Raw genomic sequence first — 15,158 nt, 5'->3', positions numbered from 1 at the left:
GTTGGTTTCATTATGTCATTCTCATGGAGGGAGATGTCAATATACCAGTGTTCTTATGTGTATCCCCCTTCTTCCTCTTGCTGGATACCTGGATTCCTCATTCTGATTTTGTGAGACATATAATCTATATCCTCTCTTGTATTTTTTATATGCCAAATCTGCCAAAACAGGCACTACACTTGGATACATTCAGAAGGTTCCCAACTGCTTAAGATACCCATTCTGTCTGTGAACCAATGAACTAGGTGTTGTATCAGCAACAAATGACCTTGAAGTAAAATTAAGTTACAGAGTATTATAAATTATATATTATGGATCCTGTAAAGGAGAAAAAATCCTTAACAGGCATATAACAAATTTATTTGGTTATGAATTATATCCTTCACCATTCATGAGTATCTTACAGGGTTGAAAAATGTTGCTAGAAGAGTTAGTAACTTCTCAAAGTTCCGAAGGAGTTATCTGTGGCCTAGTTATCTTCCTAAGTTTCCAGGCCATTTTATTACTTAGGTTCCTAAATCCAACAGCACTTACTGCAGTCTGTCCTCATATTAACTTAAAGGACAAACTGGTCTCTGCATGTTTTATCTGGGTTCACATATTTTCTTGTCCACTTAAAAAAATTACCATTAGCTGCCAATATTAAAATATTTCTAATAGGAGAGTTCATGCAAAATGCCTGGCTCTCGTGATAAGGGTGAGAATAAGCACAAACATTGAATCTTTCTGTTTGGGCCATGGTCTAGTTTCCCACTGCTCTATTGTTATCAAACAAACCTTCCCTCCTTAGGCAACCCTGATGTACATCGCTGGGAACCATCAGTGTCGTAAGAGCAACCACCAGTGCATAGTTTGAGAAAAAAAAAAAAACCTGAGCTTTAATCTCAATGCCAGTATCTCTTCTGCTGCCCTGGAGAAAGTCAATTAGCCACTCTGGGTCTGTTTTCTGATTTTCAGGTTAACCTAGCAAGCAATTTTCCTGGTTGAAAGACAAAAGGATGAAGCACAGCCGCAGATAAGCACCCTATGAAACTCAGACTAAAACCTTAAACTAGAGATTCAAGAACAGATTTGTTAGGTTAGAGATGGAGCTCAATAGTAGAGCACTTGGCAATACATTCTTCCTTTTACGTGATATTTAAATAAATACACTTTAAATCTTGAACACTTTCCACAGACACAATTCTCCAATTTCTAGTAACTTATTTTTATTAAACTTACATTTTTTCCAACATTGTTAGATGTTAAGATTCAACAAAGATGGTGCTCATAGTCTCACAATTCTATGTAATGAAGAGAATTTCAAAATACAGTTGAGCATGCAAGAGTGATGAGCACAAAATCAAGTGAGTGGATCACCTTTGTTTCTTTGTCAGAGACTTCTGATGGAGATTGCCCATCAAACCTAAGACACGTAGCCAATCAGGTTGAAGAAGAGTTAGAGAAGGTTAAAAGTAAGGTCCTAGTGGTGTTGGACTTGAGTGAGGTGAGTACAGATTAGGGAGTGAGATACAGGTAGAAGTTGGAAGACTGTCTTGGCTGTGGCAGGAACAAGATGAGTTACTGGTTCTGAGCTTAATCACAAAGCAGAATGGACTGTTAACTGTAGCAGGAATCTTAAAAGTTCTTATTAATAAAAATCAAACCTGGAGCCAGTTATTGGGGTGAACGCTAGACGATCAGAGAGACAGAACAGAGGAGAGAGAGATGGCTCAGTGGTTAAGAGCACAGAGACAGAACAGGCCACAGCCACCTCACCTCGCCAGTTCCTCAGCTGACCCTGTTTCCTCAGACTGGAGGCCTCTGAGTCCTCCCTCATCCAGAATGAATCTCAGCTGAACTGCTGCTCGAAAGCCTGAATGCTTAACCAGCCAAAATGCTTCTAGTTCCTAGTCTTCACGCCTTATATATGCCTTATATATCTTTCCTTTCTGCCATCACTCCCTGGAATTAAAGGCTCACTTCTTGGGATTAAAGGTGTGTGTCACCATGCTTGGCTGTATCCTTGAACACATGGATTTCTGCCTCTGGGATGCTAGGATTAAAGGAGTGTGCTACCACTGCCTAACTTCTATGTTTGATATTGTGGCTGTTCTGTCTCTGACCCCAGATAAGTTTATTAGGGTGCATGTGGGAGCCCGTTCTCGGGTTCCTTGTGGCTTTACCCAGCAGGTCCACATAGAGGATGATTAGACCACGGGCCTGAGTGCAGGTGTCTGAGATTGTCTGCACTTGCCTGTGCTGGGGGAGGAGGTCTTTTGCTCCACCCCTTGGTGTCTTTATAAAAACCCTGGGGCAGAGACAGTCGGGGCCCGTTGGAATAGGTTCCAGGCCCTCTCGAGGCTATCCTTTATTTTCTATCTGTTTATCTCCGCGATATTCTCCGCAATAAATCCTTCTATCTAATATTTCCTGCTGCTCGCACTCAAGAAAACTCTGGGGAACTGTGGGGGTGGTTGGGTAAACGCCCCACAGAATGGCGCCATGAACAGGGACTAAAGAAAAAAGAAAAAAGGGACTAAAGAAAAAAGGGGGACTAAAAAAGAAGGGGGGACTAAAGACAAATGAACAGGGACTAAAGACAAAGTAATAGGGATTAAAGATAAAGGAAAATAATAGTTTTATTACAGAGTTTTTGGCGAAAGTGCTGAGTTCAGCCCTGCCAGTGGATGAGGCATGCCGGTGTTATGGAAAATATATATTTTTTATATATATATTTTTGAGAGGCAGGGGTTTTATCCTCGAGAGAAAAGGAAAGCGGACTGGAAGGATGTCCGATGCTGCAGCGAAATTCTCTTCTGTCAAAATTTTCTATCTTCTATCCCTTTCTCAATTTCTATCTGTGAAAAATAAGGCATAGGGTAGTAATATAGTGTAGGAAAAACTTAGTGTAAGATTGTGTAGGAAAAAATAAGTAAGGCAACTAGACAGAAAAACTCTTCAATTTTCTAACTTTGGGGGCTATGAACGCAAACTGGGGAAAAAAATCTTTCTTTGGGCTATTTGGGTAGTAAAAAAGCTCTTCTTCGAGCTTATGGGGAAGAATAAGTTTCCTGTGGAAGCTTTTGACCTGGGGACAGCTGAAATGCTAAGTCCAAGCGGCAGGAGAAAGTGATTTCTCTCTGAGGCAAAAATGAGGATGTAAAAAGCCAAAAAGTTTAAAGTTGGGAAGTTTTGGGAAAAGTTGCTCTTTCTCTTGGGGAAAAAAAAACCTTTCTCTTAAAGCTTTTCTTGGAAAATTTGGGGGGGAAAAAAACTCTAAAAAGCCTTCATCTTTCTCAAAAGCTCTTAAACTTAAAAACTAAAGCCTTTAACTTTCTCTCAAGGGCAAAAATTAGAATCACCTGAAGATATTAGTATGGGGACCATCTGTGATTAGCTCTAAGGGAAAAACAACAAACCTCTTAAGACAGCAAAACCTCTAAGTTCTGTTTTTCAAGCCTTAAAATTCCTCCCTGCAATGCAGGAGGCAGGGACAAGTTCCTAAAAAAACCTCTTCTAAGCTCCGTCTCTTCAAGCCAGTAAAAGACAGTGGGTCAGAGTACCCTGAGGGAAATGCTTGGGAGAGTGTGGGTAAAGAGCTACAGAGAGCCCAAAAGGGCCGGAAACTTTACCTGAGAAAAGCAAAAAAGCCAAGCTTTTCAGTTACAGCTGAGCTGAGGCATCAAGGGTTTTGTTTCTGAGTGAGCGTTTCAGAACGAAAAGATGCTCCTAATCTTCCTAACACAAAGATTCCCCTGAAGCATTGTATCCTAGCTTCTGACCAAAAACCCAGAGGCGACTGGCCAGCGTCTCTGAGTTGGAATGCATTTCTGGGATATTAGGGTTCCTGCAGTGGTAAACAGAGCTGAGGCAGGAAGGTGCAGGACCCGGGGGAAGGTTGCTAATGAACAACCAAAGATAAAGCCAGTGGGAACAGCACAGTTATCCACTTTCCTACAAGCCCCGGGTTGATAGGTCCACAGCTGAAAAAAATCTGAGAAAAAAGCTTTCCTATCAGTAAGGACCTTTCTGGGAAAACAGTAAAGCTGAACTGTGTCTGAAGCAGTTGTGCTGCTGAGTCAGAACGCTGTCTGGGGAAAGAGCCCAGCCAGGGCAGAACAGAACTATCCAGGAGTAAAGCTTTTTTTTCTGTCAGAAAGCATCTCTTAGAGAAAAGCTTTGTTTCAACTGACTCCCATGAGATGAGGGAGTGTAGCCCTGAGGGGTGATTGCCTCTGGCATAAGCTCTGTCCTTGAGCACCCAGACAAGCAAATGCAACCCACTGGGGGACTAGGCCAGGTGAAGGCCTGATGAGGCAAAACACCTGTCCTAATGGGAGTTTAGAAATGGCAAAAACCTCCCTTGTTAGATTTTCAGTCTGTACGCAAACCACACAGACCCCGAAAACAGAAACGGACAAAAAGCCCCTACCTTCAGTAGCAGGGAAAGCCGCCACTGTAGTGTCGAGGGGATAAACTGAGACCAAACTGGGAACTCTCTGGGAAAAAGACTCCGAAGAAACAGAAGGGACATATTCCTCCCCAGAAAATACATGACCTGTGAAAAGCTGCTAGAATTTGAGGCAGATTCCGGGGGAGAAAAAAGGCCCCTACCTCCAAAGGCAGCTAGCAGAGAAACAGAGCTGCAAATACTTGAAGCTCTGCATCTGGGGAAGGGAGGAACAAGCAAAATAATAGATCAGTGGGAGAAAATCTCTCTGAAAGAGCTATGAAAAAACTCTGTTGTGAATGTTTTTCACTGACTGGCTAAGACAAACACAAGCCCCGAGGAAAGTTGCTATCAGAAATTGCCCACCTCAATGCGCGCTAATGAGGCAGGTGCAGTTCTGATTTGGGGGCCAGTGTCAATTAAAGGAGAGACACCTGTTAAAGCCAGCTGAGGAGAGACCAGAAACCTCCCAATGTCCCATAATTGAAAATGTAAAATGCCTGTTCAAATCTCCCGTTGCAAAAGCAAAAAACTTTGTTCAAACCTCCCGGGCAAGAATTTGTAAGCAAGTCTGGTAAAAAAGAACTTAAAAGTTGACTCTCAGACCCAAAAAGAACTATGGGAAATGACTGATATAAGGGAAATGATATAAAGGACTGATTTAAGGGACTGATACTATTATGGACTGATATAAGGGAAATGCATTCTGGGAAAGGTAGTTTTTCCGCTAAAGATGGCGACATTGCCCTGAAACACTTTTGTCAGCTTGAAAATACGTTCATGGTAAACTTAAAATACAGCTTTTAAAAGAATAAGGAGGAAAGTCGTCTAAGAGTTTAAGTATCAGTTCCAATGAAAAATTGAAAGGATACGGAGCTACGCGCTTCGCGGTTTGGGGCTCCGTTGGCAAAATGCCTTATTTACCCTAATAGCTGTGCAAAATTTTTACGGTAGTTGGATGACCAAAAAGCTACCTATAAGAGCAAACAAGTCACTTTAAAATCCTTACAAAAGCAAGAAAGCAGTTTATACACTGAACGTTGTCTTAGATATGAAGAAACTTATGTGAAATTAAAAATTATTTACCTTTTGAACAAACTGCCTGCAATGAGTGATTCCTCTGCAAATCTAATTAAGGGGATAAGAAACAGGCATTCAAAAAGAAATGACTGCTTTATAGATGGGAAACAAACTTCAGAAAATCTGTCTTAAAAAAAAGCTTCACCTGAAAGTTCCTTATAAGAAATCAATGCTAAATATCACAGCTGCTAATAACATCAGTAGTTAAAGCTAATAAAATGAAAATGCTAAATCCTGAAAATGCTTTTTCTCAGAGTAAGCTAATGAAGGATATGTTTCATGAAAGAACATCTATGTTCTTAACTCTTTTGAATAGTAACAGTTTTGGTAAAAATACTGGAACTAACAATCCAGTCAAAATGTTTCAACAAATCCAAGACGCTATTCCACAAAAGAAAGCTGCCATGCTTTGTGGGCCATATTAGAGCTCACGCCAATCTTCCTGGTCCTTTAGCTGAGGGTAATGCGAAATGGAAAGATCCCTGCTCGGGATTATGGAAGGGTCCCGATCCTGTGTTAATATGGGGTTGAGGACATGTTTGTGTTTTTTCACAAGAGGAGAATGAAGCTCGGTGGTTACCGGAGCATTTGGTAAGGAGCGTGGAACTAAGGAAGGTCAGCTCCAATGATGTTCCTATAGAGGAACCAGAATGAAAGTGGCTTGATTAATATTTCTGAGGTTTTGTCACTGGTTAGTGCAAACAGTGAGGAAATAGAGTTCGGAGCTGTGCTGCTTTTGCCTTTACTAGCTCCTTTGGAAAAATACTTTATATCACCTAATAGCTGTGCGGTATTTGGCAAAGACCTTACAGCAGCTAAATACGGTAATTTCACCCTCAGTGTGAAGTGAAGTTTTTCAGTAAAACAAACCAAAAGTACTGCTGTAATAGAAACGTTTGTCTGAATTGAAGTACATAGGGGGAGCTATTATGAATTTGGGTGAAGGGACAGCCTCTAGTTAAAAACCGTCTACTGCTGACAGTGCATCTCTGCCGGTTCCGGAACGGCTGAGAGAACTGGCAACTTTGGAGTGTGGCATCATCCTGGGAAGGTTACAGTCCCCTAGCAACAACTATCACAATTCTATAACAACACTCACTAAATCCCAGTGCTTTATAACAAAGCTGACTATAAACTCTAAACTTTGGAAATGATGTATGTACTTCCTGTCTAGTTAAGAGAATCTGTCTAATAGAGATAGTACTAATAATTAAGAGTAAGAAATAGAAAAAGATGAAAATAAGATATGTGAGTTTGTAAAAATTATCTTGTTAGATCTGTTAAGAAATCTTTAGGTGTTTGCTAAGTTAAATATATGCTAATGGTAGCCCTGTATAAGTTTGTAAAATAGATCTATAGAGTTCCTTTAAGAATATAAGCTTGCAAGAAATATCTAAGGTAGTCTTAAGACATGTAGTAATAAGCTTGTAATAAGTAAAGATGCTAGTTGTAAATGTAAGTTTAAATAAGAACATAAGAAATAAGAAGTAATAAGAAATATATTTGCTAAAGTAGTTCTATAGTTTCCTTAAGGAGTATAAATAAGATGTTAATGTTATATGAATTTGTAAAAACGTGTAAATGTTGTATGTGAGTCTAAATGCTTTGCAAGGCGAAAGGTTATATGTGAGTTTGTAAAAAAGTGTAAATGTTAAGTGTGAGTCTATGCTTAATGTATATGATGAAAAAACCTGAGATATAGAAGTTAGTGTCCTAGTAGACTGCAAAGCAGGCAGTCTGAGCGGTTTTTCAAAAGCTCCAAAAGCTGCTAAGAAGCTAAGAATGGCGGACGCCAGAACCAGCACAACAAGGCATCTGCAGCTGAGATCCGTGGAAAATCTTCGCAACACAGAAAAACCTGAGCTAACATCAAAAACGGTGCGGTTCAGAATACTACTGTACTTAAAAAAGAATAAGTTCAGAGACGCTTGTTTGAACAAAAATTGTTAACTGCAAAAAGTCTTGGTTGAAAAACGTCTCTTCATATTTTGAAGTAAAAGCCTAATACCAGAATTTATTTCTTGTTTGAACTTTTTGAACTTAAAATGAGGTAAAACTACAGAAAGATTTTGGTTCTGGATTTCTTCATATTTGGAAGGCTAGTACCAGAATTTATCATTTGAATTCTAGGACTTAATGAACTGAACAATAGATTTCATTGCAATGGGACAATTTTGAGTTTACTTACAGTAATGACCCAGAAACTGTTTTCTGGGACTGGTTTTGTGTTAAAAATGGAACTGTTTAAATGAAGAAATTTATTATTTCTACCTAGAATCAAGGTGCAGTTTTGTGTATGCATATATGCTTTATTAACTGGTGATTCATGAATTGTTTTGTGGAACTGTTTATGTAAAATGGAATTACTATGGAACTGGTTTGTGTTACAAACAGAACTGTTTAAACAGAAGTTTGGGTTTTCTAACTAAGCTTGAGATTTTGCTTAAATTATAAAGAAAAGGGGGAGAGTTAATATTCCTTAGTCTAATTTCAAATGTTGTTTGAGTGAATTAATGTCATGTTTTTGTTAGTAAGAAATGCAAATGGGGTATATTAAGAGACTACTTCTAAAGTGTAAAGAGTTTTATTAAGAAACTGCTTTTGGATGTTTTGCTAAAAGTTTTCAAAGTGTTCATGGTTAGACTGAGAAGATTGCTTTTCAATATGGGTTTATAGGAATTGTATAAGTTTGGGTTCCTCTAACTAGGTTTGAGATTTTGTTTAAAAAATTATAAAGAGAAGGAGGAGTTATGAGATTGAATTATGTTTGCAGAACCCTATTGATATCAATGCACCCTGGTTTTGTGGAGTTAAGGAAATATTTAAGTTTGATGTGAATACATCGAAGTTTTTCCTATGTTCTGTTAACAAGAAAATTCAAATGATTGAGTTAAAGTTGTAAGACGGAGAAAATTGTTAACTATATATAGCACCATATATGCTAATTCAAATGGTTCTGTTAAGAGTTTGCTTTGAGTTGTAAGACTGAGAGAATTGTGGCTATGTATAGCAATGTTTATGTTAACCTGTTAATGGTAATGATGAAGCTAAGGGATTCTTTAAGTTTGTAGTTGCCTTAAGAGTTTTTGGCTTAGAAAGGGCTTGAGGCAGCTAAGACTGCTGTAGTCACCTTGGACCTAATTCAAAAGAGAAATGCCATCTATATCATCCTCTACTCCCATACTGGGAGGTGTAACAGCTATGGAGATTGCTGTAAGCCATTATAGTTATTTTTTTTATATATTAAGAAAGGGGGACCTGTGGGAGCCCGTTCTCGGGTTCCTTGTGGCTTTACCCAGCAGGTCCACATAGAGGATGATTAGACCACGGGCCTGAGTGCAGGTGTCTGAGATTGTCTGCACTTGCCTGTGCTGGGGGAGGAGGTCTTTTGCTCCACCCCTTGGTGTCTTTATAAAAACCCTGGGGCAGAGACAGTCGGGGCCCGTTGGAATAGGTTCCAGGCCCTCTCGAGGCTATCCTTTATTTTCTATCTGTTTATCTCCGCGATATTCTCCGCAATAAATCCTTCTATCTAATATTTCCTGCTGCTCGCACTCAAGAAAACTCTGGGGAACTGTGGGGGTGGTTGGGTAAACGCCCCACAGGTGCACAATATTTTGGGGAACAAAATACCACCACAGTTAACAAATTCCAATGAATATAACATACATTCAGAAATGAAAGAACTACTGGAGAAACATAACTCAATTAAGAGCATAAAAATTGTTGAAGTGAATATACATTACCCTAACACTTCAGATCAGAAAAGAATCACAGGTACAAGGCTGGGATTGGCATTGAGGAGGCTGAGGATAGAAGACAAGTTTGAAGGCAGCATGGGCTACACGGGATGACCCTGTTCAAAAAACAAAACAGAATGTAGACATGCAGCCTGCTTACATGTGGTGTCATAGGTTCAATTCCCCAGTAGTACAAAACAACAACAAACTATCGTGAGTATTTTAATCTTTAAGAAATAAGGAATGACTTGTACTTACTAACTGAGACAGTAGTGGTGGAAGCGAGTGATACAAATTGAAGAAAAGTTCCAATGTTTCTGGTTCCAGGAAAACTGGGGGAAAAAAATGATTTTTCTAACACCAATACCTGGATTAAAACACCACACAAGTAAGAATGTCAAGACCTCTCTCTATATATGGTATGGCCACTTGCTGCAGCTGGGCTTTTTTTCCCTTTAATTTATTCTTGACTTTTCAAGACAGGTTTCTCTGTGTGGCCCTGGCTGTCCTGGAACTTGCTTTATAAACTAAGCTGGCCTCAGACATCTGCCTGCCTCTGCCTACTGAGTGTCAGGATTAAAGGTGTGCACCACCACCGGCCAGCGGTGACTTAATTTTCTTTCTCATGCACAACAAGCCTTTTTTCTAGGACATCATGAATATGAAGCCTAGTGCCTATCTTTTCACTCATTATTCTGGATACTTGGTACAACTTTCAATTCATAAACTTGTCCTTTAATGCTGAAAACATTTCTAGGTTTTCAAATTTCCTTCTGTTTTTCCCCATTCTCTCTTTCTAGAACTTCCAATAGTCAAATCCCAACCTCCTGGTTTCACCTTCTCATTTCCTTACAGACATTTTTTTCTCCTATCAAAACATCTTGCTTTTTTATTTGACTTAGTAAATTTCATTAACTTTCTCTTTAGTTGTTTATTAAATTTTTAAATTATGTGGCAAATGTTCATTCTTGTCTTAGGAATGTTTTACCTTTTTTATATCTCTAAAGATGTTAATCACACCCTCTTAAAGTTTATTTCTATTCTTCACCTTGTATATTAGTTCTCCAACTTTTTAAAAAGTTAAACTTTCTAAGATACTGACTCATAGATTCACACATGTAATACAGACCTATGCCATATTTTACCTGCTTTCCCATACTGGTGAACTCTTGTAAAAACTGACACTACAACACCATAGCCAAGGAGCCCAACACAACCTCCCAATCATATTGAGTCCAGTTTTATGTGCACTCAGGTGTGCATACGTATTTTTAGTCTGTGCATTTTTATTACACGTGCTAGTTTATGAATTCATCACTGAAACCAAGATGTGGAATGTTAAATCTCTTGTTTATTAATCTTTGATTCCTAAATTGGAAGTCATTTTAAAAAAAAAACTTTTTATGTTGATCCTCTATCTGATACCCCAAATCTGAAGATGTTCTAATTTAACTTTTCAAGCAAAATAGCTAAGGGAAGGAGAGGTTCAACTCCAGAGGCAAAGGCGGTCAGTCTCCCTGCTGCACAGGTGGGAAGGATCCAACTAGAAATAAAGCTTCCTTCACAAAGGCTCTCCAGCCTCCCAGCCTCTGCCTTGAGGAACCCTAATGATACTGTCTGCACTGTGAGGGAGACCTTGATTTGTTCCAGGCATTGCACCTGTCACAACTCTGCTCTGCTCAGTCACCTACTCTGATTTATTCACCTTTCATTCTGAAAAATACCTCTGGATAACTGTTAGATCCTTCCTCACTACTAACGTGGAAGTTTCCAAACAAAAAATCTTAACATTTCCCCACAAGTCTATTTTCCACTGTTTAAATCAAAATACAGCAGTTATGAACTAGACAAAGCATTTCAATATTGAGTTTTAGCAGTTATTCTGAATTACAATCCTCCCATGTAGCTATTAGGCAACTTCACAAGCACAGAGCTAACAATATATGATCAGGTCAACTGTGCTGCTTAATTCTGCACCATGTATTCTGAGCATCTCTCATGTTACACACTTCTCTTTTCTTACTTGTTCTCCAGGTTGTTGGAATCTGCACTGAGCAAAGATCATCTGCAGATTCGTCGGCTGAACTTCCAATGAAATCAAAACTCAGGCAGCTGAGGACCAGTTTTAAGACTTGCATCACCAGATTTTGTTGATCTTGATCCTGAAGATTTAAAGGTTTGGCCAACACCTTCAAAATTAGAAATAAAACATTATGACTAAGTAAATTTCAACTTCATAAATTTACAATGTGAAATGAAAATTAGTTTAAAAAAATAGGAAAAATCTTTGTCCACAAATTTCTACAATAGTAAACTACATTCAAATTTCACCTTGTAAAATGAGAAAAGAAATATACTTAACTACATATTGCAGATCGCCTTCTAAAGTTCTAAGAGGAAACATAGGCCAGGTATAGTGGCACACACTTTTAATCCCAGTATGTACAGGCAGAGGCAGGCAGGATTCTGTTGAGTTCAAGGCTAGCCTGGTGCACACGGTGAGTTCAAGTGAGAGCCAGGGCTACATAGTAATTCCCTGTCTCAAAAGAAAAAAAATTTAATGAGGTTTTAAAACAAATACTTTATATAGCACAACTGTATGAAGAAAGCATAGAATTCACTAGCTTAAACAGTGCTGAGACTTAATTTTCTTTAAGAAAATCTAGGATAACTTCTTATGTAAAAGAGAGGCACTCAACTAACAAAGGCGATGTGAATGTTAGGTATAGGATGTGTCCTAGTTGGGTATAGGACACCAGCTTCTGGAGTCCAATCCTGATGTCTTTTGTAAGGTCCATTCTCATACAGCCTTTTGAAAAGTACATCCTGGTCCTTATAAAGTATTTGTAGAGCAGTCTAGACTTCTCCAAGAATAATACAAAGAGAAATCAGATAGGGCGAATAGAATATATATGAAACAAGATTAACCATTAGTCATTACTAAGGTAGTTGATGAGTTCAAGATCATTAATTATACTATTTTATTTACTTTTATAAATGATACTTTTCCACACCACAAGAATATTTTAAAAATAGCCATTAAATCAGACCCACTACAGTGATTATCAATGCAAGTCAACATTTCTAATCCAAAAATTAAAATCTGAAATAACCTGAAAATCTAAAACTTCTTGAGCACTGAAGGTTTGAATTTTGGTGAATTTCAAATTTCAGATTGTGAAAATTTTTAAATGGTAAAGTCTATACAAATATCCTAAAATTCAAAACACTCCAAAATCTGAAACATTCCTGGTCCTCAATATTTATAAAGAACATCAGCCTATAACAGAGAACTGAACGGGAAGCAGAGCGTAATGAGGTGTTCTGGAAAATGCTTTACAACATAAATAAACAAGCTTGAGTAGTATGATGGAATCCTTCATTATACAACAGAGCCTAATATAATTATAAAAGTTATGCATGCTCCACTGTGCACTAAGAAACAAGTAGGAAATTCCTATTTCCCAAAGGAACTATTAAATTAATTCTGGGAAAATGATGAAAACATGGAAAATTATATCTCCATCAAAACATGGGCAGGCAGATAAATCAAAACTGCCAGGTGGTGGTGGCACAAGCCTTTAATCCCAGCACTTGGGAAGCAAAGCCAGGAGGATCTCTGTGAGTTCAAGGCCAGCCTGGTCTACAGAGCGAGATCCAGGACAGGAACCAAAACTACACAGAGAAACCCTGTCTTGAAAAAAAACAAAAAAAGAAAAAAAAAAAAAGAAAAAAGAAAAGAAAAGAAAGAAATTATTAAAACTCAATGAGCCTGTCCAATTAAAAATCTATAGTAGGAAGGTTTAAAAAGTACTATTGCTTAAACACAAAAATTGAATTCTCTATGGATTTCACCTTCCATGCCCGGGTAATAAAATTTATATAGACTTACTATATTTAAGACTGACCACAACAAGTCTTTTAAAGGCAAACTCAGAAGGAAATAGTCCACTTAAAATTCATTCAAAGCTTCTGGGGATGTCTTTCTGTATGCTGTGAATGTGTTGCTCTGATTGATTGACAAATAAAATGCTGATTGGCCAGTAGCCAGGCAGGAAGTATAATATAGATGAGATAAGCAGAGAGGAGAATGTTGGGAAGTGGAAGGCTGAGTCAGGAGACACTGCCAGCCGCAGCTGCCATGAGAAGCAAGATATAAGGATATCAGTAAGCTACGAGCCATGTGGCAAGGTACAGATTTATAAAACTGGGTTAATTTAAGATGTAAGAACTAGATAGCAAGAAGCCTGCCACGGTCATACAGTTTATAAGTAATATAAGTCTCTGTGTGTTTACTTGGGTCTGAGCAGCTGCAGGAGCCGGGTGGACACAGGAAAACTCCAGTTACACAAAGCATTTAATTCGAAATTAAGATTCCCATAGTACTCTATCTAGGAAGCTGTGTTACCAACTGACTTACCTGTTTCAGGAGTGAACATGCTAACACTAGAATGTCTTTTAGAGAAGTATCACGAAATGAGGTAGCTACTTTCCTGTGTTTTGCTGAAGGTCTGGAATAATCAACCTAAAAAGGTCAAGATGAATTAGCTTAACCAACCTATAGAAAAATAAGGCAAACATTTACTATGTAACATAATGGTACTAGTAATCAAAGAATCATAAATACAGAGCTTATAAAAGATTTCAAAGGAATCTTGAGATTACTCACTAACAGAGACAGGGTTAGAACCCACCCCAAAATTATCAGACTGTCCATCATACTTTCAGTGCCAAAATAATAATACAGATAATAAAAGTAACAGACACTTGAGATCATGGGCTTTTGAACTCTGCCCTATAGTGTATATAATGTAAATAATTTCCTTAACTCTCAGATGCTACCTACAAAAGGAGAAACCTCTAAAACACTCTTCAAATTCTAATATGTAAACCAGCTAAATGAATCAGTTACAGAAAAAATTTATATGAAAGTATTTTCATATGTCATTGATTTATGCCACTGGAATTCTGAAAACAAAAGTAGAAATGACACTCAAGAATTTGATTATGTACAAAACATATCATCTCTGAATATCTTATTAGCTAATAGAAATTAATTTTTTAAGAATAAATTACTGGGCCGGGAGGTGGTGGCGCATGCCTTTAATCCCAGCACTCGGGAGGCAGAGCCAGGCGGATCTCTGTGAGTTCGAGGCCAGCCTGGGCTACCAAGTGAGTTCCAGAAAAGGCGCAAAGCTACACAGAGAAACCCTGTCTCGAAAAAAAAAAAAAAAAAAAAAAAGAATAAATTACTAAGACTAGCTCTTGGGTCCCTAACCTAAAATGTAAAAATGGTTTTACACAGTGGTATTAGTGCTGGAAATGCTTAGCACATCTCCAGCACTGTCACCTCTCCCCCAACAAATATATATATAAAAACATATATACTATATATTTCCATTATCAACAGGAAACGAACAATATGAGTTCTGACAGCTCAATGATCATTAACACTGTGGCCTAAAGTTATTGTAGATTTACTATTTATCTCTTTTGCTATTGGAAGACAGAAAGAAATAATTTGTCCTGCTACTGTTTAAAGAACTTTTTAAAAAGTGAGCTAAGAACTGATTATCTGATACTTCCTAAACTCCAGAGTACAATTCAGACTATCCCTAAGTGCTATATTTACTTATGAAATAGTAAACATAAATGTCCAGAGGTACTACAGAAAGTAGTTACTGAAAGATATAGACAGTGTGTGATTGGAATTAATTAGCATTTGCAGCATTCTGCTCTAAATCAAACTCTCTTTGTGTGTTTGTCTGTATGGTGTGCGTGTACGTATGGTGTGGTCTCCTGATGAATCTGGAGTACACCATTTTGGCTCACCTAGCTAGCCAGCTAGGTCAGGGGGGTTCTTGTTTCTGCATCCATGCACTGGAATTACAGGCAGACTGCCACAC

At 38.3% G+C, this 15,158-nt stretch overlaps 1 protein-coding gene across 2 annotated transcripts in view; it reads right to left on the bottom strand.

Moving 5' to 3' along the window:
- Positions 1 to 15,158, bottom strand: part of Ranbp17 (RAN binding protein 17) — a 321,777-nt gene that overhangs the window by 273,542 nt on the left and 33,077 nt on the right. For both annotated transcript variants that reach the window (XM_059270225.1, XM_059270226.1), the window contains exons 6-8: positions 13,673 to 13,777; positions 11,276 to 11,441; positions 9,511 to 9,584 (exon numbers count right to left, since the gene is read on the bottom strand). In XM_059270225.1, the coding sequence (XP_059126208.1) occupies positions 9,511 to 9,584; positions 11,276 to 11,441; positions 13,673 to 13,777 (345 nt within the window). The remainder of the gene's footprint in view (positions 1 to 9,510; positions 9,585 to 11,275; positions 11,442 to 13,672; positions 13,778 to 15,158) is intronic.

The sequence above is a fragment of the Peromyscus eremicus genome, chromosome 8a, assembly GCF_949786415.1.
Source record: "Peromyscus eremicus chromosome 8a, PerEre_H2_v1, whole genome shotgun sequence".
Lineage (NCBI taxonomy): Eukaryota > Metazoa > Chordata > Mammalia > Rodentia > Cricetidae > Peromyscus > Peromyscus eremicus.
The sequence above is the reverse complement of the archived record's forward strand: the minus strand, read 5'-3'. Positions and strand labels throughout refer to the sequence as shown.